Source organism: Erpetoichthys calabaricus, chromosome 9, assembly GCF_900747795.2.
Source record: "Erpetoichthys calabaricus chromosome 9, fErpCal1.3, whole genome shotgun sequence".
In the NCBI taxonomy this organism is placed as follows: Eukaryota; Metazoa; Chordata; class Cladistia; order Polypteriformes; family Polypteridae; genus Erpetoichthys; species Erpetoichthys calabaricus.
The window spans coordinates 45763344-45789225 of NC_041402.2; the positions used below are offsets into that span (position 1 = coordinate 45763344).

The 25882-nt window shown below is 39.0% G+C and overlaps 2 protein-coding genes and 2 long non-coding RNA genes across 5 annotated transcripts in view; 2 read left to right on the forward strand and 2 right to left on the reverse strand.

The window, feature by feature from the left end:
• The window catches only part of LOC127529122 (uncharacterized), a 100693-nt gene extending 85028 nt beyond the window's left edge, over positions 1–15665 (reverse strand). The window contains exon 1 of the long non-coding RNA XR_007935805.1: positions 15519–15665. This is a non-coding gene — a long non-coding RNA (uncharacterized LOC127529122). The remainder of the gene's footprint in view (positions 1–15518) is intronic.
• LOC127529112 (uncharacterized) overlaps positions 1–25882 on the forward strand; it is a 740943-nt gene that overhangs the window by 467007 nt on the left and 248054 nt on the right. The window contains exon 6 of the mRNA XM_051931632.1: positions 16245–16801. Coding sequence (XP_051787592.1) covers positions 16245–16801 — 557 coding nt within the window. The remainder of the gene's footprint in view (positions 1–16244; positions 16802–25882) is intronic.
• The window catches only part of LOC114657567 (uncharacterized), a 278049-nt gene that overhangs the window by 101613 nt on the left and 150554 nt on the right, over positions 1–25882 (forward strand). Inside the window, exon 2 of one of the 2 annotated variants that reach the window (XM_051931656.1) lies at positions 1788–1821. The exons of the other annotated variant lie outside the window; for it this stretch is intronic. The gene's annotated coding sequence lies outside the window, so the exon portion shown is untranslated. The remainder of the gene's footprint in view (positions 1–1787; positions 1822–25882) is intronic. 2 annotated transcript variants of the gene reach the window in all.
• LOC127529120 (uncharacterized) overlaps positions 1–25882 on the reverse strand; it is a 358163-nt gene that overhangs the window by 88801 nt on the left and 243480 nt on the right. The gene's annotated exons all lie outside the window — the stretch shown is intronic.

Sequence of the window (25882 nt, forward strand, 5' to 3'; positions counted from 1 at the left end):
TTACTGTTTGATTTACATTTCTTGGGGGGGTAGGGAGAGACACCAGAAATAAAATGTTTAGCTAATCAGACAATGCGCTAATTTAAAGGTAAAATGATTGACTGTGAATATGTGTGGAACAAGGGGCCAGGACTGAGCTTGAGAACCACTGATTTAATATGTTAGAGAAAAACGCCCCAAAGACGGACGGACGGGGATTAGAGACCGTCAACTACCCAGTTTGTGTCTTTAGATGGTTGTCCTACAGGTATATTGTGATAACCTTCAGGCTGTGGTTTGGGGAATTGAAACTGGGCAGCGTGGTGCCATAATGGTTCAATTTGTTACGTCCATGTCCAAGAGCAATAGCCTTCCTATAAACCTCCATAACATACCTTGTTTGTTGTAAAGATGGCTGGTAATGGTCAATTACACTTGTAACAGTGCGTGCGGATTTTTGCAGTCCGGAGTTGTTACCAGCCTTAAGTCCATTGTCGTGGGAACAAGCTCGGGACTGCTGTAAGCATAATGTAGATGCGATTATCCAACATTAAAAAACTTCTGCAGCTTTGTTGGTTTCATTGGATGATTCGAGCACCAATGTGACGCGTGTTCAAATAATTTCACCGACAAATGTTCTTCTTTTTAAAAGGTTTTTTAGGAAATTCACACAAAAAATAAACTATTTAAGGCTTAATACCATTTATTTATTTTTATTTTATTTTATTTTTTATATCTCTGTCTATAAAATTTATCTATAGATTTTTATCTCTTGTTTCATTACTCCAAGTTTCCTCGTACTTGAGACACGTTAAGCAAGTTAAACGCATTAGAAACGTTAGACATGCTTACAAAACTGTATGCCAGCTCGTATTTTCAAACATCCAATAGTCCGTGCTACCAGTAAGACTATTTCCTAACTGGCTTAATTAACACTGTGACCTACAGATGTAGCCAAGAAGTTGTATCATGTTAATTTACACATGATAAAAGACTATACCATATTCTATAGCTATAAGAAACTGATTGTTTAAATTTCAATAATAAAACACTATATATGAATTTAACATCAAACATTTAACTTTCTAAGGTTGGCTCTAAGCATAATACAAATCTAAAATATAGGTGGTTGCCTTCTGCAAATTGTAATACAATCTAGAGTATACTATATACTTTTTTTGTTTGTTTTGTTTTGTTTATTTTGTTAGAAATCCTTTGTTAGCTAAGCAAGGTGACACAGCTAATTCATGAGTCCTGAGTAGATGCCATTTTAACCACAGCCATAAATTAAGTGGAGACAGAATGGATGTAAATTTGCTTCCCTTTCAAAAAAATCTGAGGGCAAGGTTTGTCATGCAAGTTATGTAATTTTTAAACATGCCATGGTCAATAAACTTTTTTTTTTTTTTAAATGATCTGAATTCCCAGAAACAAACTGTATTGGGTTAATGTTGTGCCCCTATGGAAAGAATTTAAAATATTTTATCTCTTGAAATGTAGATACAGTATTGGAAAAGTTGTTCCTCTCCAGTATCAAATATGATAGATGTGAATAATTCAGGTAAACACCAGTCTGATGTGTACTTGCACATCCACCCAAATTGATTTTATATAAGCCTTAAAATAAGGCTGGCTGAACAAAAGCCAAGAGCTCTGATCCAGCTTAGGAATTTCAGTCCCAACTGCATTTTATTTTTTCTCACTAACCTTCGTAAATCTATTTAGTTCTTGTGCAGGAGGAAAATATTGCTCACATTTCAACAGGGCATACGTTATCTGGTTAAGTCTAACCTGTTTTCTTTTTATAGCACTTTGAGGTATTGTTCTGCTAAGGAAATAAAGGTACATCAGTCTGCTGAAGAAGCTGCTTGAAACCAGATTCACCTGTGGTAGGCTAAAATTTAACAAACTGATGCTGTTTTACAGCAGGGGGTGCCAGACTTAAATTATAGTGGCTACAGGTATTTCTTCCATCTACAGCATTAATTCATTACTAATTTAATGAAATTGCTGGAATACACTTTTTTGTCCCTTTAAGATCTTAATTTTAAACCACTGTCTAGAGCATCTGTCTAATTTTTTTTAAACTGCTTTTCTAATTTTTATTTTCAATTCAGAGGCTGTGTGTAGTTGCTGATCTTGTCACCTGAGAATGTGATATGACTGTGTGACAGCTTTCCAACGGAGTAAACACCTTTTTTTTTTTTCCCCCACTATCACAAGATGTATTTTATTGCATTATACACTACTGGTCTTTTAAAGAACTTTTAATGCAGATCAGTATCTTCTATGATATTAATGCTTTCTCAAACTTTACCAATGTCTAATTTAAGCAACATTTTTAGAACATCAACTTTAAAGGTTCTTAATTGTTGACTTTGAGTATCACAATGTATACCGAGTATAATACTCGATTTCATAGTAATCTATTTTGAATTTAAAATGTTTTGAGCGATAAACATTTTGGATAGCATTTGTATTAAAATGTAACTCTTAAGTGTTAAAGGTTGCAGGGAGAAAAATTGTCAAAACATTGTGGGCTTTCAGTCACATGAGATTGTCTTGCATGATAAAGAAATGTGAGTCAGTAGTTGATGGGCCTTTGTGCTTTATCACTGTAAATACATAAGAGTGCAACTGGATAGGTGTCTCCGCTTATGTGGGCATAAAAAGACAAACCTTTCCTTCACCAGCCTGGCACAAAGCACCACAATTCTGGATAATTTTAAAACCACTAAGTTTATAGGTCTTTGAAGGCTTTTTAGTGTAACCTTCCTTGATCTTGCATTATGGGTTGACTTTCTTTGCAACCGTACCCTGATAGTTCTTGGCTAAGAATTGAGAAACTCATCCTGTTATGATTTAGTGGTCCCTTACATTATGTGGAGGGGAATCCACAACCTTCTTTAGAAAGGTGATGCTGTTTTAGAGCCAAACTCAGATTCTGGATGCTACAGTGGCTACAGATTTTTGCTCCAGGCATTTTAATTAGTATGTATTACTTCTGCACATGAAACCAGCCACCTTTTTGTCCCAAGGGCTGCCTTTTTTTCTTGCCTCAGTTAAAGAGCATCTGTATTCTGTGTTTTTAATTATTTTCAACCAAGAGACATTGCAGATATATGTGTATACCCTTGTATTAAGCCAATGTTTCATAACAGGACTACATAGTTGGAGGGGTGGTAAAAGTTGATGATCTTGTCAGTCAGGATGTTCAGTTACCCACCCGTGTAATGGCATTCCAGCAGATTCACATTTTCAAAATATTGCAAGATCACCTAATTTTTCTGACTTCCTGTTTGTGCTGCCAGATTGAGTTGGTCACTGTGCAGCAATTTCAGATACAATCTCAGTCTCCGAAACCCCAAACCTTCTGTATATAAAGTCATCAGGTAGATGAGTATCTTCTGTTTGTGTGATCCAAAACACCCACATTCCTTATTGCTGTATTGCTTCTGGATGAGCTCTGGCTGTTTGCTCTCTTGCACACAAGATTGCTCTGATGACTTAAGGCAATACTGAGCGAAGTTGAACTAAACCACTACACAGTATATATGTCACACTACACAGCTGAAGGTCACACTGCTCCCAACTTGCTAAGATTATGTAAATTAAGTTCATGACTGGTCCCTGGTCTGCAATAACCTTTCCCCACACAACATTGTATTAAAGATTTAGGTGTGCTCTGAAGAAAATTTTGAAGCTTATTTTAAGCTGAAAAAAATCAGTTTCCATCCTTAACACTATCTGAGGTGGAAACAATCCAATATGAGGTATTTGCCTCCCTTGTTTTGCTTTCAGTTGGTTGTGTGTGGGGGTTACTTTAAAAAAAAAAGATATGCAAGGTCTGCTTGATCCATTATGTTGACATTTCCCTTTACTGAGGCAGCAAAATTTACTTTTACTAATCGGAGAGGTATATACAGTAGACTTTTTCCACTTCTCTGGTCTGTAAACAGACCTCTTTTGGTCATTTACACTGTGAAACACTTCCAGAGGATAGAAATACTGAGTGACTAATATTTAAAACAATTTTAAGTAAGTTTTTCACGACTAATTTAAAATGTCTTCAGTTTTAAACATCCATATCTCAAACTGGATGTGATGTACATTCTGTTGCCAGATTTGGCATCCTCCAATCTGTAAAACACCTAAAATTTTGAAGGCAGTGACTGTTTTTTTTTTTTTCTCCCCCACTGTAAGTTATAGATGTAATATCCCTCGCTTCAGTCATTGGTAAAGACCTTTAGGTGCCCCTATTACTAGGCCAAAAAAAAAACTAGTAACGTCACCTTGCGTGTGTTTGCCATAGCCTCCAGTAGCCTCTTATGGTGCAATCCTGCAGTGTTTAAATTATGGAGGATAAAGCTGTTTGCTGTGATCTCAAGCATATCGGTGGTGAAGTGAAACGAATCCCACATGCCCCAAGGAACAACTATGTTTACAAAAAACTGACAGTCCCTTCTAGATGGAGGGCAGATGACAAAAGTCCTGTTTGCAGGTGAGTTTTTTTTTTTTTTTATAATCATAGCTTCAGAGTTTTAAGCAATGTAGTACTTTGAAGTCTAGGTAGAAAAACTACATTAAAATTGCACCTCTTAGAATTTTAATTCATGTATTCTCTCTCTCTCTCCTTAAATGGCTGATCATGATGGATGTATGCAATGTTAAAGCTACTTTTTTCCAGGGTTTTCCAAATCCCCACTTAAAGTTCTGTTAATCTCTGTTATGGGCCAGACAACTGGGCCAAAGCGGCAAATCCTGAAGTGTATGTAAGCTTTGCCTACACCAGAGGGTGAGCTGCATTAAGCAGGTCTGGAACTGAACTCCGCTGACCTTCAATGGTGATGTAATCTGAATCTTTAGCCCTGAAGTCTACTATCTGTGGAAAAAGTAAAGTGGAGCAGCACTGAGGTCACATGGCTTTAAGTCCGTCGCCCAAGTCATGTCTGAGAAGTCTGAGAAGTTTGTTCCCTTAATACAACCTCAACAGAACCACTTCAGTGTGAAACGTTCCTACCTATTACTGTTCCAGTCCACAATCGGTTTTCATGGTCCACCCTACAAAAGGAACAAATTGTTTCCAACCTAGCAACATGTGATTTATTACATTAACATAAACTTGTGGCCTTTTTGAGTATGCCACATCTCAGTGCACTGTATTTTGGTTGTTGACTCAACCACTGGTATCCTCCATTCCCAGTGCCTGGAGTAATAATACTTCAGGAGAAAAATGAATACGTAATCTCCACTGCTTGTTTCCTGAGACACACACACACACACACACACACACATGTGCGGCTCGAAGTCAGGATTTCAGTTGTTGGCATTAGCCATTCTATCATTGTCACCTTTCGAAGGTCTGTATGAGAACACCATCCTACCATTTTGAATCTAAGACACTGTACTATGTATAATTCATATTCCTATGCAGGGGTGTGGAAATCAAATTAATTTTTTTCTAATTGTCCACGGACAAGTAAACTTAGAAAATCCACTTGTCCGCCAGTTAAATTCACTTGTCCATAAACAAATAACAAAAGTGAAAAATAGTTTATTTTTTCTGATCTCTTTTATTGATACCAAAACTGCCTTCCATTTTAAAACTGAAAAAAGTTCTTTCAGGGAGTAGTATTTTGCCACCTTGCTCTAGAACATTATATAAAAGATTCCCTTATCAATTTAACTCACTAATAAACAATGCCTTCATTATAGCTACACTAGTTCTGTTTCACATACTACAGTTACAGTGAAGGTTTTTATAGATATTTCATAACCTTTGGAAACCGTTAGAATGTTTTCTTCTTTATTTTTAATAAACTGACAGCGCGAAACCAACTTGTTTTATATGAAATATTCGCTAATCAAAAACGATCTATTGACAGCTCATCAAAATTGATGTTGTCACGCAATAAATTTCTTAACTCCTCAATATATCACAACCTACATGAAATCGCAAATTTCAGGAAAGATTAACTGCCTAACAAGCTTTGTTATGTGGTGAAAACAATTGTATTGTAAGAAAAATTACTGCATTTTTATGTAGAAACAATGCATTTTATCAATCTTGTTCTATAATACGCTACCATGGCTGTTCATTTGTCTGTCAAGGATTTTAAATCACATGTAGCTCGCAAACCATTTCACCTTTTGGCTTGAAATATGGCACACATACAGTATACTACGTGACGTCTACTATCTGCTTTCGGGGTGATGATTTGTATTACTCTTTATTTTTATTTTATTTTATTGTTGAATCAACTCTCGGCAGTGAGCAGCAGGGTGGCGCATGCGTATGGGAGCCGTTCTCATTCCCCACCACCTTCGCTAATCATTCTTGAGGCAGATTGAAGACTTAAGTGCCAGTTTAAGTGAAAAATTAAAGAAAACGTACTAAGTAATTGCAACACAAAAACTAACTTAATCAGTCTTAACGCGAAAAGATGCCAACGAAAGAAGAGAAGCAGCGGGCCGCTACGGTGGAGAAAAGAAGAGCTGCTCAGGAAGCAGCAAGCGCATCAACCTCTGAGCAAATGAATGGTAAACGTACAGAGAAAGAGGATGAAATCTAGGAATGCTCAAGTCAAGTGTATTCACTGCATGTTATTGTGCAGCACGCCGTTACTGGTAATATATAAAAGTTATTGATTATAATGAAAAATTATCAGATTACATCGTATTGTTGGCATGAAAAAAATGACCGCATCTCCAAGCATGTAAGTAGTAGGGTAAAATACTTATGTAAGACCGTAAGAGTGCTTCCCCTTTGAAAAATCAGCCGTCATTTTGTAAACAATATTGAAGACCAATTTGAGACGTGAAGAACATGCCTAAGTAGACTGTTTCCGCACAAAGTACGTACCCAAATGTTTAAAATGTGAAAGTACTGGTAAAATGTGCCCTGCACAGCCACAAATAATATTTTTCTCCAGAAAATTGCACTTGTCCGCAGACAACTGAAACCAGAAAAACACGCTTGTCCGACGATCAATTTACCCGTGTCAGACGAGTCGGGCGTTGGATTTCCGCACCCCTGCTATGGATAACTTTTTTTGGTAAGAAATGCAGTAACTAAGATTTTTGGACTGATCAGCAGTTTGTGTAATGTTTAGTGAACAAATTTTATTGGGAGATCAATTATACAGCGAGTAATGTTTGAACAGTAAAGAATCTGGTGTGGAAAGTGACTCTGCTTTATTAGGAGTTACAGGCAAAACAATGATGTACAGTAGTAGGTGAAATATGGCTCCTATTGAAGAATTAGTCTGCAGAATATGAATTTTGTTTAATGACCAGCCAGAATGTTTAATTTTGGATGTGTGTGTGTGTGGTTACTCCTGGCTTGGTTTTGGTCGCCTTTCACAATTTGAAAAGGTTTCTGGTTGAGATTTTTCATTATCCTGCGTGGAGTTTGCATGTTCTCCCCGTGTCTGCATGGGTTTCCTCCGGGTGCTCCAGTTTCCTCCCATAGTCCAAAGACATGCTGGTTAGGTGTATTGGCGATTCTAAATTGGCCCTAGTGTGTGCTTGGTGTGTGGGTGTGTTTGTGTGTGTCCTGCGGTGGGTTGGCACCCTGCCCGGGATTGGTTCCTGCCTTGTGCCCCGTGTTGGCTGGGATTGGCTCCAGCAGACCCCTGTGACCCTGCGTTCGGATTTAGCGGGTTGGAAAATGGATCGATGGATGGATGGATGGATGGATGGATTTTTCATTATGAAAATAAATCAATATGCTGTGGAGAAAGGGGGCGGTTAACTAGCCTTGGTGTACTAGGTTTGGAAGGAGCTATTGGGCAGATAATGTACATGTGACATAGTTGGCTTAAATAAAGTTTTAAATTCAGTGAAGCTTAATAGACAAATATCAAGGAAAGATAAACCTGTAGTATGTAGATTTATTGACTGTAAACAGATGGATCAAAATGGGTAGTGGTTGATGGATTTCTTAAGCAGCAGGTAGAACCAAAGTATCAAAATACACAGTGGTGGAAAGATACTTAGATTTGCTTTCCTTACTAAAGTAGATTGTGAAGTGAATTGTACTTGGTTTTTAAGTGCAAAAGTTTTTTTAAAGTATAACCACTATATTAGTTTGTCATTACAAAGTACAATTGATTGACTATGCTCAATCTCAAGTTCACAGTGCCCAATGAGAATAAAAATTATATGCAAACTTGTACGGTGTCATAGACCATGATCTGGGCAGTATTTTTAATAAATATGATGGCCATGCAGTTTTCTCTGGCTTAGTTAAGTGAGGTATCCACATTTCAGCCAAGAACTGAGTATGCACTGTAGAAATTTGTGCCTTAAATCTAGTCTGCAATGACTTTGTTTCTGCTGCATGTAGATACTTGTGCATGTGACGATGCGGGTTCTGCTCCATGTTCCCATCTGCTGTTCGGGAGCTCTTGAACCAAACACTGTCGGTAACGTTACCGATGAGCTAGACAGTGAGGCAACAACATAGCAAAAGATGATGTGCAAAGTGCTTTTATTTAAAAATCAATCAACAGAAAAACAAGTGTTCAAATAAATAAGTACAGTGCATTCAAAAGTCTTCATTAAATAAATAATCCATAAAAAAACAAACGTGGAGGTTTAAACAATAGAAAAAAGTCTTAAAAATTACGAGGTTAAAATATAACAGGAAGCAGTCTTTTAAAAACCAACAACGAGAAGCCCGGTGCCTAAATATTTACGACTCCCCTGCTACCCCCGTCTGGGCTTCTCAATAGGGGAGTCACCCTACTTGCAGCTGACCTTCTCTGTGCCTGCTTCTGCTGTCAGGATTGCCTCACCGAAAATTGGCTCCGGTAGGATCCTCCGGACAATGACTTGAGATTCCCCAACAACCAAGGCTCTCACGCTGGGGACACCACATCCCAAGTCCAACTCCCGCTGCCTTCCACGGAGAGTCATCCGCCTTCCGGTCACTCCCGTCCTTCATAAAAAGAAACTCTGCGGGAGCGACCACAACTACTATGCCCAGGATGTCGGCCAAACACCCAGGCTGCCTGCACAGCTGCATGCGAGCCTTCCCTTGCTCGCTTGCTGTCCCGCACCAGTTTTCTCTCTCACTTCCTGCTTCCTCCTGCAACCTCCATTTCCTTCTCTTTTCTTTTTCTTTTTGTTCTCCTTAGCCGGCTCGGGTTTCTCTTTATAATGGACGTGGCATCTGTGGCAATCAACAGTTCCCGGGAACAATTACAACGCGGAACGTCCCTCACCTGTGCGCTTAAGTGAGAAACGTCCGCAGCACGAATCCACCCGGGAACTGCTTCCGTCACACTACCTCGCCCCCTCGCAATGCTGCGAGTGCAGTGATTATTTATTTAAAAGTGGCTTTTGCTAAGAGAGCTGTGGACCCGCTATACCACAGTGCAATGTAAGATGCATTGTGAAGTTGTTGGTGCAGTGGTAGCAGTGACACTATTACCTGTATATGATTTTTATAAATCGCACCTTTTGTCCCCAAGAAGAAACTTGGCTTTTTACAGAAGTTCAATAAATAGGACTGACAAATGCACACCAGAATCATTAAAAGAAAGGAAGCTTCTGACTTGCCAAAAGAGTACTCACAGGGACTAATTTATAAAGACATTACTGTACAGAGAATGTGCAGCATTGTTCATAATAGCATCTGGGTTTTTACTCCTTTTGCTACTACTCCAAGTGAGCTGAAAATGTCTAACTGAACTTGCCTTTTAAATAGGACTTGTTTGGTGGAACTCATGGAGTGATGTTACCACAGTGCAGAACATCCCTGCCTATTACAGAACTTTTACATTCTTACCTCTTGGACAAGACAGACCACTTCATTATGTAACAACAAACTGGATTTGCCTGTGTATTGGAGCTCTTCTGTAAATTTTGTAAAATCTTATGGTGGGGGGGGGGGTAAAGTCGGGTCTTTCAAATATAACATTTTTAAAAATCCTAGATAATTACAAAGGGTTTTTAGGTGCTTATTGTGTTTGAGGAGTGTACAGTAAGAACTACAAGCTGAAATCCAATAAGACTGCTTTGTTTTGGTTTTCCTTTTCTAATTTATGGACTTTATGTGAAAGTGAATTACACTCTTAACGTGTGCATTGTACCTGAAAAGCATCAATCACAAAATTGATATTTTGAGAGTATTTACTTTTCTAAAGTAAATTTATTCTGTACATGTGGTGGGGTATGTGTGTGGATTTCTTCCACATTCTCTCAATTTTCAGAATATACTTCTATCTAAAAGTGTGGCTTGGAGTGTTTTGTGTGAGTGCAAAACTAGGAATGCTGGTTCCTAAAGCCTCGTTCACTTTTTGTATTGTGGGATGAGTGAGACTCCATTTTACTGTATATAGTCCTAGAGAAATTACTGAAAACCAACAATATCAAAGGTGGATGTTTGTCCATGGGGGGCTTTTTGATTCAGCAAACTGCATCATGTATAAATTTTGGGGTCTCTCTCTCCTGTGTCTTCATCTCATCGGCATAATGCCTGCCAGTTTATAATCCCTTTCTTCAACTGAAAATAAGATAGTACTGTACTGCATGTTCTTTTATTTCTTCATTAAACTAATGTTCAATTGTTATCCTAAATAGAGCTATTTAATTGATGATTGTGAATTTCAGCATGCCTGATCGCTGCCTTATCCTCTGTTCAGACTTTAACAGAATATTCCAGAAACCAGACTTCTTAAGGTTTCTGACCTAACTCTCAATTTTAGTTTCTTAACCTGGATTTTCTGTCTGTCTGCTCAGACCTGGATATCATCTCTGACTCCGTCAGATAATGTTCAGTTATTTTTCATTTTATTTTGAGGCAGATTTTTTTTTTTTCATTCATTCCAACTCTGTCACAAAGTATCTTGAAGTGCACTACTTTAAGAGAGTGTAGTAGGCAGGTCCAGTATGATTTCTACAACTAAAGGAAAGACGAAACTTGTCTAGTAATTGGGATGTATTCCTTTGGTGTGGGTGTGTTTTTTTTTTTTCTTAAATATTTATCTCAACTGCTGCATCTAACCATTAACTTTTGTTTCCTTTTTTTAACAGAAAGAAATTCACTCATTTGAAGTCTCCTGGTTGGGGATAATTAGTCTGAAAATTGACAATGGGAAACAAACCATCTGAATATTATGGATGTAACTGTTCCGTTTGTGGTGCATGGCTTCCTCCTTGCACCTCATTTGACAACTTTAACAAGGAAGTCAGGGAGGGATTATGGGTCTATGTTTTTAATGGAGGCCAATATTATAGAGAAGTTGGGGGACCATACAAGTGCCCAGAATGCTTCTATCGACCAATAAGAGAGCAAATAGCAAGGGAAGAGGAAGAGAGGAGGAGACGTGAACAGGAAGAGCGAAGGAGACGTGAAGAGCAAAAGAGACGTGAAGAGGAAGAGCAAAGGAGACGTGAAGAGGAAGAGCGAAGGAGACGTGAAGAGGAAGAGCGAAGGAGACATGAAGAGCGAAGGAGACGTGAAGAGGAAGAGCGAAGGAGACGTGAAGAGGAAGAGCGAAGGAGACGTCAAGAGGAAGAGCAAAGGAGAAGGGAAGAAGAGGAACAAAGGAGAAGGAGAGAGGAGAAGGAAAGACAAAAGAGGGAAGCTGAAGAAAAGGAAAAGCAGGAGCTGCAAGAGAGGCTGGATCAAACCGTTAAGGATGCAAAGGCTAAATCTGAAAAAGAGGGAAACCTATTTCGTGAGAAAATGGAAGAGAAAACCACAACAGATGTTGTAGTGAGCCGATTTGATGAATTTGAAAAGATCAAGGTTGACCTTGAAAAACATGATGCTGAAGATCAAAATCTTCTTCATCTCTTGTCTACCAAGAGTGGAGTACACCTTTCTAATGAAACACTGGCTACACTTACCCCACAACAGGTGGACAGCCTTTCCAACTCCCTGGATACTTTACTATTCCAAGAGTGGCCTTCAAAACCCCCAAGCAGACTTACTCTTGTCCATACTCAAGTACTAATAACAGAATTTATACTTACATATCTCAAGATGGAAGACCGTCTACAGGAGAGCATTGCCAACCAAGCTCAGTACCTTGTGGAGACGATTAACAATGCTGCTAAAAATGTAACTGACATCTCTTGTTTCACACAAGCTTTGCTTAGAGCATATAAAAGTATGATGGAAAATGTTGACTGCTGTGTTGTAAAGATTACTAAGCTGATGACCAAGATGGAGACTCTTCCAGCAGAGGAAGTCTTTCTCTTGAAATTTCTAGAAGTTCTCCAAAAGTGCCTGAGGGAAGTCAATGAGCCGAAATATGGACAAGATATCACAAGTGTGGAGAAGAAGTGCTATGAGGTCTTGCTAACCACAGCAACCCATTCCTATAATGAGGAAGCTTACTCTGAATTGAACTGTAGACTTCTGAGGATTGTCCAGTCTGGTCTTTGGAAGCCAAATGAAGCTATGGATTTTATGTATGAATTGGTAAGCCGTTGCAGTGATCCTGTCCTCCTCACAAAAGTGCTCCATCTGATTGAAGTCTACCGTGTCCCTCCAACCTGGCAGGATGAAGATGGAAAGAAGATCAGTGACCACCTTGGTACTGAGAATCAGTATGAAGAATTTGAAAAGGACTTGAGAAAAGAACCACAAAAGTCGCCTGATACTGTTCTGGAGGAAATTAAAAAGTCGGGAAGCATTGACATTCAAACTCTTGACAAGGTGCGCTACATTGTTTCAGGTGTCCAAAAAAGAATTGCTGCCCTCCCAGTGAGTGAGCGTGACATACTTGAAGATATACCAAAAGGCTCCCTGAGTGCAAGTAAAAATGTGGAAGACCTTGAAAATATTTTATTCACTCTCTGCAAGGGAGTTTATAAAATGAATAAATATTTTCCAAGGGTGACGCAAATGGTCACCTGGTGTCTGCTGGCCCTATCAGAATACAGCAAGTTACTGGAGGTTGGCACCGGAGAAGGGAAATCTTGCATTATAGCCATGTTTGCAGCCATGCGAGTGTTGATGGGACAGCAAGTGGATGTTGTTTCTAGTTCTTCTGTGCTCTGTGAACGAGATGCAGAAGATTGGAGGCCCTTTTATACATTCTTCAACATTACAGTAGATACAAACACTAACAAAAATAAGGATGAAGAGCGAGCCATTTGTTACAAAGCTGATATTGTCTTTGGGACTGTGGAGACCTTTGCAGCCGACTATCTACGCCAGACCTTTGAATTGAAACAGGTCAGAGGTAATCGTCAGTTTCAATGTATCATTGTAGATGAAGTGGATTCTTTGCTGGTGGATCGAGGAGTACAGCTCACTTACTTGTCAAGTGACATGGTAAGCCTTCAGCACCTCAACACAATTTTGGCAATGATCTGGAGTGTGGTGAACCAACACGGTTTGGTTGCTACAGAGAGCAAAGTATTTATTCGAGGCCCACCTGTGCCCTTTTACAAAGGCATATTTGATTGTCTAAGTGGAGATGACTTGGGCCTAGAAGAACCAATTGACATTTTGGAAATTGCTGAAGAGAATGGCCTTGTTCCATCTGGATTTTCAGAGGAAGTAGGAGCCAGTGACAAAGACAAATTAACAGAAAAGCTCAAAACCATAACTCAGAGCACCATATTGGAATTTTTCCGTGTTTTGGAAGATTACATTCCCTATCACTTTTCATCATATACTCAAGATGCAAATGGCATACTTCAACTGACTACTGATGACAGCACTCCAGGACTTCCTTTCCTGGTTCTGGACAATGGACTCTGCTGTTTGCTTTCAGATTCTGACCAGCAACTCTGGGAGCCGGTTCGCAGTTATGTATTGGAACATCTTCAGTTCACACCCTGTACAAACAACCCTGAGAAACATAGCATTCCAGGCTTTCTGCATGACCTAGTAGAAACAAAAATGGAGACGTGGGTAGAAAATGCATTTTTAGCAATTAAGCTGCAGCCAGACAGGGAATATGTTGTCAAAGGTGATTGCATCCTGCCAGTGGACTTCAAATCAACTGGCATTATTGAACTTAACAAGAAATGGGGAGATGGCCTTCAGCAGTTTCTAGAAATGAAGCATCAGACAAAAATCAGTACCATGTCCACAATCACCAATTTCATCTCCAATGTCTCTTTCTTCAAGAAATATCAATACCAGATCTATGGCACAACAGGGACTCTGGGCACCGATGCAGATATTGAGTTTCTTTCCAAACTCTACCCAAATCTCACCACTTGCCATATACCAACATTTAACAGAAGAAAGTTATTTGAGGTACAAGGAGAGATGACAAAAACGTCAGAGGAATGGAGGAGAAAAATATATGCTACAGTTCAGGAACAGATCTCTCCCAGTTCAACAGGAAAAGGCAGAGCTGCACTAGTGATATGTGAGAGCATCGGCCGAGCTATTGAAATTGAAAAGGCACTGACACCTTATGTGCATGGCCAGCTAAAGCTCTATATACACAGTGACAATGATAATGCAAAAATTTTAGATGCAGAGTTGGCACCTGGTGATGTGATTGTTGCCACTAATTTGGCTGGCAGAGGAACAGACATCAAAGTGTCTGGAGATGTCAATGACAGTGGAGGACTCTTTGTGGTTCTCACCTTCCTTTCCCAGAATGAAAGAGTGGAACTTCAGGCTTTTGGCCGCACAGCTCGAAAGGGAAAACCTGGCTCAGCACAGCTGATTACGTGCACTAACCATATGCCAGAATACCTCCGGGAAGCTAACACTCTTGTTGCAGTAAAAAGGATCAGAGATCAGGTCGCAAAGGCCCGGGTGTTGCACTACTTGGATGACGATCTTCCAGAAATTTACTTACGGGAGGAGTTATTTTCCCGCTACTGTGAAATCTTACTGTCTGTCTACAATGAGATTGAGGATGTGGATGATGAGAAAGCAACTGTAGCCGTTCTAAATGAATACTGGGGAGTATGGCTGCAGCTGAAGTCCAAGCCAATACTGGAACTGAAGAGAGATGAGCTTTTTGCTGCTTTGGCTGATGATATTGCCAAGGCCAAGCAGCAGTCCAAATCTGATGAGTCTCCATGTTCTAGCATCTATCAATATATCCGATTTGGAAACAAAGAACTCTATGATGAGAAGTTTGAAGTCAGTGCCCGCTTGTTTGAGAAAAGCATGGCTCTTGATCCTTCTTGGGCTGCCATTGCCTTCTATAGCCATGCCTACTGCACAATAAAGCTGTCAAAAGACAACTACTTAAATCAAGCACTGGAAGATTTGGAAAAAGCAAAAGACTCTCTGGCCTATTTCAAAGAACAATGTGTGGTGACCTTGCAGTTGGTCAAGCTAGCTAACAAGTCCAAAGAGAGTGAAGAAACCACCAGATTCCAGAATCACATTATGACAAGATGCCAAGTGCTAGATTTCTTCAATAAAAATATTGAAGAAGCTGTGCAGAAGCTGAAAGAAATCCAAGGCAGGGAAAGGGATGCTGATGTTCAAGAAACTTCTGTTTTTGCCCTTGTCCCAGATGCACAATCTGAAGTTCAGCAAGAACTGTATGAGTTTTACAAACTGGGCCTGGTCAACATCTATACTGTAAAAGAGAGACCTAGATTCTGTTGGGAAGGTCTGCTCATCTTCCTTCTGGGAGTCGTACAGCTTGTTGGAGGAATCATTCTTACGGCTGTCTCTTGTGGCACACTAGCCAATATTGGTATGGCATTGATTGGTGAAGGAATATCAGACTGCATCAGTGGTGCTGAAGCCATGATAACTGGAGAATTCAGCTGGGCATCGTGGGCCATTGAGAAAGCAATTTCTGTTGGCCTCTCCTTGATCAGCTTTGGAATCGGCAAGGTTATTGCCAAGGGTGCTAAAGCAACAATGACTACAATCAAAGCCATTGGTAAGAATTTGAAAGCATTGCCCAAAGTACTCAGCAAACAGATCAAGACTGGGCTTAAGCAGGCTCTAAAGGATGGAATGAAGAATGCTTTTAAATATGCTGGAAAAGAGATTGCTGTTGAGCTTCTAGGTAAAGCGGAGGATAAAGCACTAGAAGCCATTGTAGAAGAGATTAAAAAGGCAGCCAAGGAAAATGCAACTCAAACAGTGCAGCAAAATATGAAACAAGAGCCATTAAAGCCTGTAGCTGACACAGTCGTTCTGTCCCACTTGAAGGATGGCATGCAAGTGAATGTGTTGCTGTCAGATACCATTAGTAAGGAGAAGATGAAGAAGATTTTTAAGGAAGTGGCAGACTCTGTGCTGCAAACAAATGAAGAGGGTCTGGAATGGCAGGAAAAACTGCATTCTTCACTGTTCAAGGTTCTAGGTAATGCCTCTGAGGAGGCCAAAGGAAAGCTTAAAATTACCCTGGGTATCATCCAAGCAACCTATATGAGTGCCCTGGCTATAGATGCTGTAGCTTCAGTCACCATTATGTGCCAAGACTTTAACAGCAAATATTGTGACGATCTTGAGAAGATGGTTAAAGAGAAAGACATGGCAGCAAAAGCAGAAAACGTGGCACTGACCACTAGTGAGCGTGAAAGTTTAGATGCTTTTAAACAGGAGTTGGCAGCTGAAGTTGCAGGATCATTAGTGGAGGTGCTTACTTTGGTTTTCCAGCAGAAGTTCTCCAATCATCTTATCAAATTTGCCCAAAATAAAGTAAATGGTAAAATTAACCAATATCTTGAAAATAAGTTGAAAGTGGATGCTGATACTTTCATAAAGTCTAAAGAAGTGTCCACTGACAATCCTGTAGATTACAAGAAAGATCTCTCACCCACTGAAGTAAAGATGCAGAAGGCAGTAAAAGCCTATGCTGCTGACATCCAAAATATCAAGAAAGTGGAAACTATAATTGACTTCCGTGTGTTAGCTGAGGTGACAGGAAAGCGGATTGTTATCTTGGCTCCAGATAATAAGGGTGACATGATGAAGATTCAAGCTTTGAATCCTAATATGAAAACCATCACTGGCACCATAAGAATAGTGTACCAACCCAAAAATGAGCAGTATCCCAATGGTCGCTATGATGTGTACCTTAAAGGGCAAGTTGTAACCGTACATGGTGAAGGAAAAGCCTTTACAGCAGTAGCCAGAGGGCTTGAACCTGAAGCTTCAGAAACTAAGGTAACTGAAAAGGCCACGGAATTGAAAGCATTGAGCTCCAAAACTCTCCTGGAAAATACTTCTGAGTGGGCTTTAGTCATTCAGCGTAAGAAATGGATAGATGAATTCCGAGGGGTAAGCATTAAACCTTAAAGTAGTACTATCCATGTAATCTGAGCAGAGCTAGTCATTATGGCTTAAATTCTAGCAAAGCAGCTTCAACCACAATCGATCCAAGTCTGGTATCACATTCAACAAGAAATGTTACTATAGTTTTGACTGGACATGCAGCAATTGATTTTTTTTTTTAATGGCCAATTCCAATAGGTTTGGTTTGTGAAATTTGCTTGTTTCATGGCACCATTTTTGCACTTGTCTTTTATAGTCGGAGCAAAGTAAGAACCAGCTGTCAACATCTTGGACTTTCTCAACTGTTACATAAGATAAATAAATAGTAGGTTTGAAATCCAGATTTTGCAAATGACATTGTGCCTTTTGATTTGTGAGTTGCTGTACTCATTACAAATGCTACTTGCTTTAACATGCCTCTTGGTTTTTGATGGTGTAAAATTGATAAATAAACAAAATATATGAAACAAATCATTGTTTTGAATCTTCTTTAAGAACATCTGCAGGGATAAGATGAATGTTTAGCAATTGCTAAGTCAGGTAAACTACTTACTGTTTCATATTGGGGAAATTCTAGCTAAATGTTACTTTTAATCCATCTCAACCAAGGGACAGGTGTTGTTGGGGAGTTTCCCACTTAATATGACACAGGTTTTTCAGGGATGTGTGGATGCAGAAATCTGATCATTCCAAATCAGATTAGAGTTCCTTGCATTTGTAGTCCTAGATTGGATGTTTTTCATGGCCATGTAACATGAATGAGGAATCGTCCGATCAATTTGTGTGTTTTTACTTTTGTTTACACATGGGTGGTGTGCTTCTCTCCTAAGCAAGCACCAGCAGCATGACAAAACTGGATGAGAGCTACAGCTGGGACAAGTCATGGTCTTGATATTGCTAGCTTCTTTCTTCTTATGTGGCTTGGCACGGCCATACTAGCAATAGCTACGAAAATGGCAGAAGCTAACCATTTGTGTGTGGTGGGTTTTTTAAAAATGTAAATAAGATTAAATGATGCCATGAAGGGATGCTCATGGTAAGCAGCAATGCTTAAGTGTCCTGGGACATTCTACTGACTCATTTGGCATCAAAGCCGAATTTTTGCAAAATTACAAAACCCTGCCAGCCTATACCTTTAATACATGGCAGGATGGTTAAGTTTGGATACCATATCCAAACCCCTTCCTCTAAATGTCACAACCCAAACAAGATTTGTGAATCCAGGTGATATCGCCAATCTTTAGGCATTAAGTTTGAAATATCATATGTGTGTTGTAGGCAGTGGTACTTGAAATTTTTTTAAATGGATTGGGGAATTTTAAAGAGTTGTAATCAAACAAACATCCAATTAACAAAGCTGAGTATGTGAAACTAGAATGTAGTTTTTAAAAAAAAAATTTAGAGCCATGTGTCAAAATGAGAAGAGTACATGTAGCCAGGGCTACAACTTAAGTGAACTGTAGTCATAGAGCAGAACATTTCAAACCAAAGTTTCAGAACATAACTTCATGCAAAGGTTAAACAACCCCCCCCCCCCCCCCCCCCCTCAAAAAAAAAAAAAGGGCAAGGAAAAAACCTGGATCATATCTTCAAATTTGGATATTCAGGAAGTGCATGGGGCATGCAATAATGCTATGCATTGAACACTCCTGATCACCCGCTCCACAAATTGGAGAATCCTACAGATCATTGTCAACAAAAATTGTAACAGAATGCCATTGCGAGATGACTTGGTTCACTTTTAAAATATTACCACTACATTTCTTGGTTAATAAAACTTCCTAAATGTTTCAGGTCTTTATAAAGACCTTTGAATAGTTCAAAATTAACCAGATCATGTCAGTGGCCTCCTCTTCCAATTCTAACCTGATAGGTGTGGTAAGTAGCATGGTCTTCTGCTGTTGTAGTCAGTCTGCATCAAGCTAAACCTCATTCATTCAGAGATGCTTCTGAATAGTTCTATTGTAAAGAGTTGCTATCTGAGCATTTCTGACTTTCCTCTTCTCTTGAACAAGTCTGGCCATTCTCCTATAATCTCTCACATTAGTGAGATTTTTTTTCCTCTCCACTAACAGATCTGTAAAACTTGGGTGTCCTTGGGTATTGTACAGTAAAGTTTGTACTCTGGCATCTAACAAAGGCTCCCAGTACCACAATTTATTTTTTTTTTTTTTTACCATGAGCAAGGAAAAAAGTTGAAGGTAGAGCAATGGCACCAAGAACCATAGCAGGATACCAAGAAGAGAAACAAAACAGAAGAGGAATAGTAACCATTCATAATTTTTGTAGATTTTAATATGCAAATGTTTAACAACTAAAGATGCAGTACACACAGCTAACCAGCAGACTCAATTTGTAGTATGCAATGCTTAAAGTAGTGAGTCTACATCCTGAATTCAAAAAGTGAGACCAAAGGGGCATCTGTTATATCTGCAGACAGATAGCTTTGGGACACTGAGCATAAATGCTTGATCTCCCTGTATTGTTAATCCTTGTAATCTTTAGTAGACCAGCATCTTGAAATATTATTGTGCAATCCAGTTTATTAGTAATGGAAAGTTCAGAAAGTTGAGCTTGGACATCTCCTTTTAAGAGTTTATAAGTAACAAGGAGGGTTTTGAAATTTACTCTACACAGACTTCCAGTTATGCTTAAAGACTTAAGAACTAGAGTTATGTGGTCATACTTTCAAGTTCTTGTAATAATTTCTGCAGCAGCATTTTCAATAAACTGGAAGCTGCATATAGAAATATTTGAACAGCCTGTGAATAACATATTGCAGTAATCAATCCTTCTAAAATATATGGGGGTGTTATTTTTTCAGTATCTTGCATATCTATAAACCTTAATTTTCATAGTTTTTCAACATTTTCAAGCTTGAAAAATGGGTTTTAGATTTTTTTTAATCTGTGTTTTAAAAAACAGTGTCAAAGATAACACCTATATTGTAAGATGAATCAGTAAAATTAATGTTTATATCGATGGAGTTAAAAAGTGATAATTTCATTGGAATCTGCACCACTCTCCCAGTAAATGTTTTTTCTGTATTTGGAGACAAGTAGTTATGATCCATCCACTCTTTTAACTCAATGACACCATTAAGCACACCATCACTCAAAAATCTTTTCTCTCTCTCTCTCTGTGTATATATATAATATAACTTATTCTGCAGCAGGACAACGACCCCAAACATACAGCCAAAGTCATTAAGAACTATCTTCAGCGTAAAGAAGAACAAGAAGTCCTGGAAGTGATGGTATGGCCCCCACAGAGCCCTGATCTCAACATCATCGAGTGTGTCTGGGATTACATGAAGAGACAGAAGGATGTGAGGAAGCCTACATCCACAGAAGATCTGTGGTTAGTTCTCCAAGATGTCTGGAACAACCTACCAGCCGAGTTCCTTCAAAAACTGTGTGCAAGTGTACCTAGAAGAATTGATGCTGTTTTGAAGGCAAAGGGTGGTCACACCAAATATTGATTTGATTTAGATTTCTCTTTTGTTCATTCACTGCATTTTGTTGATTGATGAAAATAAATGATTAACACTTCCATTTTTGAAAGCATTCTTTGTTTACAGCATTTTTTCACACCTGCCTAAACTTTTGCACAGTACTGTATATATATATATATATATATATATATATATATATATATATATATATGTATATATATATATATATATATATATATATATATTGTGACAGACGACCGACTATGGACTCCGGTTGTCACCCCCAGGCCGCTAGGAGGAGCTCTCCGGACAGCATATTTGTGCCCCGAGTTCCAGCAGGGCCTCATGGACTTTGTAGTGTTGTGACACAGCCCTGCTGGATACCTTGGGGGCCGCCAGGAGTCACTGTAGGGGGGCTAGTGGGCTCTTGCATGCCCTATAACCCGGGAGTGCATCTCAGTCACGTGACTGGAAGAAGCGATGTGCTCCCGGGATGAAGAAAAGGACTGTTTGCCCTGACCCGGAAGGAAAATGGACTTGTGGGTTTGGCTTGGAGCCACTTCTGGGTCAGGGGCTATAAAAGGACTCTGGGAAGCCCAGAACGCCGAGCTGAGCTGGGAGGTAGGGTGGCGACGTGTCTGGGAGTGGAGGATTGTTTATTGAGACACTTTATTGTGTATAGGAGTGTGGTGAGGAGAGTGCTTGGTGCAGTACCGTATAGTAATAAAAAGAATATTATTATACTTTCACCTGGTCTCAAGAGTGGTACCCCAGGGTGTTAGAGGTGGCTCCACGCCTCTACGGCTACAATATATATATATATATATATATATATATATATATATATATATATATATATATATATATATATATATATATTGTGAAGGACAGCCGGGTCCCATGCCCGGCAGGGACGCCCCTACTGCATCTGTTCCGGGGGAGCTACCATGGACAGCTCAATACCTCCCCTGGGACGCTTGCTGGCAGCCTCCCTGGCAGACGATGATTCCCCAACCGGGCGCATGGCTCCATGGGATATGGAGCCTGGTTGGGGGCTCGGATGGCCGCCAGGGGGAGCTGCATGGACTTTGCAGCCCGGCTGGTCAATTCCTCAGCCCCACCCGGAAATGCAATTAGGCCCAGGTGATCAAGCACCTGGAATACTTCCGGGTGGGGTATAAAAAAGGCCAGCCACCACCACTCGGGAGAACGAGAGTCGGGAGGAGGAGGGCTAAGCCTGAGGAGGAGTGGTGCTGCCAGAAGGATTGTTGCTGTGGTGAGAATAGTGCTTGTGTGGGACTGTGCATTGCCTGTGGGTCACGGGGAAGACGTGCACCCACGGGTGAATAAAATAAAACGTGTGTGTTTAAGACATACGGTGTCTGTCTGTCTGTGCCTGGGGCTTGGTCTTTTACAATATATATATATATATATATATATATATATATATATATATATATATATATATATATAGTCATATGAAAAAGTTTGGGAACCCCTCTCAGCCTGCATAATAATTTACTGTACTTTCAGCAAAAAAAGATAACAGTGGTGGTATGTCTTTCATTTCCTAGGAACATCTGAATACTTGGGTGTTTCTGAACAAAGATTTTTAGTGAAGCAGTATTTAGTTGTATGAAATTAAATCAAATGTGAAAAACTGGTTGTGCAAAAATGTGGGTACCCTTGTAATGTTGCTGATTTGAATGCCTGTCACTGCTCAATGCTGATTACTTGCAACACCAAATTGGTTGGATTAGCTCGTTAAGCCTTGAACCTCATAGACAGGTGTGTCCAATCATGAGAAAAGGTATTTAAGGTGGTCAATTGCAAGTTGTGCTTCCCTTTGACTCTCCTCTGAAAAGTGACAACATGGGATCCTCAAAGCAACTCTCAAAAGATCTGAAAACAAAGATTGTTCTGTCTCATGGTTTAGGGGAAGGCTCCAAAAAGCTATCTCAGAGATTTAAACTGTCAGTTTCAACTGTAAAGAATGTAATCGGGAAATGGAAGGCCACAGGCACAGTTACTGTTAAACCCAGGTCTGGCAGGCCAAGAAAAATACAGGAGCGGGATATGCGCAGGATTGTGAGAATGGTTACAGACAACCCACAGATCACCTCCAAAGACCTGCAAGAACATCTTGCTGCAAATGGTGTATCTGTACATTGTTCTACAAATTCAGCACAATTTGCAGAAAGAACATCTGTATGGCAGGGTGATGAGAAAGAAGCCCTTTCTGCACTCACGCCACAAACAGTCGCTTGTTGTATGCAAATGCTCATTTAGACAGTCAGATTCATTTTGGAACAAAGTGCTTTGGACTGATGAGACAAAAATTGAGTTATTTGGTTATAACAAAAAGTGCTTTGCATGGCGGAAGAACAATACCGCATTCCAAGAAAAACATCTGCTACCTACTGTCAAATTTGGTGGAGTTTCAATCATGCTGTGGGGCTGTGTGGCTGCTTCATGGAATGGGGCCCTTGTTAAAGTCGTGGGTCGGATGAATTCAACCCAATTTCAACAAATTATTCAGGATAATGTTCAAGCATCAGTCACAAAGTTGAAGTTACACAGGGGTTGGATATTCCAACAAGACAATGACCCGAAACACAGTTCGAAATCTACAAAGGCATTCATAAAGAGGGAGAAGTACAATATTCTGGAATGGCCGTCACAGTCCCCTGAATTGAATTTTCTCCGAAAATCTATGGGATGATTTGAAGCAGGCTGTCCATGCTCAGGCAGCCATCAAATTTAACTGAACTGGAAAGATTTTTGTATGGAAGAATGGTCAAAAATACCTCCATCTAGAATCCAGACACTCATCAAAGGCTATAGGAGACGTCTAGAGGCTGTTATATTTGCAAAAGGATGCTCAACTAAGTATTGAAGTAATATCACTGTTGGGGTGCCCAGATTTATGCACCTTTTGTTATGATGCATATTTTCTGTTAATCCAATAAACTTAATGTCACTGCTGAAATACTACTGTTTCCATAAGGCATGTCATATAATAAAAGGAAGTTGCTACTTTGAAAGCTCAGTCAATGACAAACAAAAATCCAAAGAGTTAAGAGGGGTTCCCAAACTTTTTCGTATGACTTGTGGTATAGGGCCGGCAGTTTATCCCGGCCAATACCCCCAAGCCGCCAGATGGAGCCCTCCCTGCAATATGGAGGTACTCAGAGTTCCAGCAGGGCATCATGGACCTTGGAGTTTTAATTCACAGCCCTGCTGGATACCGTGGGGGCCGCCAGGGGACGCTGCAGGGAGGCTCAGTGACTTATACTTTCTGTATAGCCCGGAAGTACTTCCCAGTAATGGAAATGGAAGAAATGACGTACTTCCGGGCTGAAGAAAAGGAGCAATTCCGGGTCAAGTACTATAAAAGGACTGTGGGAAATCCCAGCAGTGAGCCGAGTTGGGAGGAAGGGTGACTGAGCTGCTGGGAGTGGAGGATTGGTTATTGTGATTGTGTATTATTGATTATTATTGGAGTATTGTGGAGTGGAGTTGCTTTGTGCACTTTATTATTATAACTAGCAAAATACCCGCACTTCGCAGCGGAGAAGTAGTGTGTTAAAGAGGTTATGTAAACATATATATACATAAACATATACACATATATACATATCTACATATACACATATCTACATATATACACATATATATATATATATATATATATATATATACACACATACATATATATATTATATATATATATATATATACACACATATATACATATAGACATCCACATATATATATACATATATCAACATATATATACACATACATATATACACATACATACATACACACACACATATATATATATATATATATATATATATATACATATAGCAAAATACCCGCGCTTTGCAGCGGAGAAGTAGTGTGTTAAAGAGGTTATGTAACCATATATATACATAAACATATATACATATATATACATATCTACATATACACATCCACATATATATATATATATATAGAGAGAGAGAGAGAGAGAGAGAGAGAGCAAAATACCCGCGCTTCGCAGCGGCGAAGTACTGCTTTAAAATTTTAAATAATAAACTGAGGGAAATTATACCAATAATTATTTGTTAAGGATCTCTTTGTATACCATGTTGTCAGTTCGCCCCTCCGGTTGTAATATGACCAAGTTGTGCGCTGAGCTTACTCTTGAGCATGCAACGTATACTTGGCCATGTGAAAAGCAAATCCAGAACAGCAAGACCGCGCCAGCTGCAGAGCTCAGCTTGGAGCAAAATGAAGTGAATGAAATGAGGTGAATGGGAGGGGAGATGATCACGTGACTCCAAAACCCGCCTTTACTCTCCATCCCTCCACAAACACACAAACACAGTCTCTCGGATCCCAACTCTCGTTTATATATATATAGATAAATAGCAAAATACCTGCGGTTCGCAGCGGAGAAGTAGTGTGTTAAAGAGGTTATGAAAAAGAAAAGGAAAAATTTTAAAAATAACGTAACATGATTGTCAAAGTAATTGTGTTGTCATTGTTATGAGTGTTGCTGTCTTTTATATATATAATATACACACACACACATATAAACATATATATACATATACATATATATACATATCTACATATATATACACATATCAACATATATATATATACACATACATACACACACACACACACATATATATATACACATACAGATATATAAATACATACATATATATATATATACACACATACAGATAGATATATATATACACATACAGATATATATACACATACAGATATCTATATAGATTATATATATCTGTGTGTATATATATATATATATATATACACATACAGATATATACACATACAGATATCTATATAGATTATATATATCTGTGTGTATATATATATATATATATATATATATATATATATATATTACACATACAGATATATACACACACACATATATATACACACATACAGATATAGATATATATATATATATAGCAAAATACCCGCGCTTCGCAGCGGAGAAGTAGTGTGTTAAAGAGGTTATGAAAAAAAAAAAAGGAAACATTTTAAAAAAAACGTAACATGATTGTCAATGTAATTGTGTTGTCATTGTTATGAGTGTTGCTGTCATATATATATATATATACACACACACACACACACACACACACACACATACACATATATTTATATATATATATATATACACATATATATATATATATATATATATATATATATATATATATATATATATATAT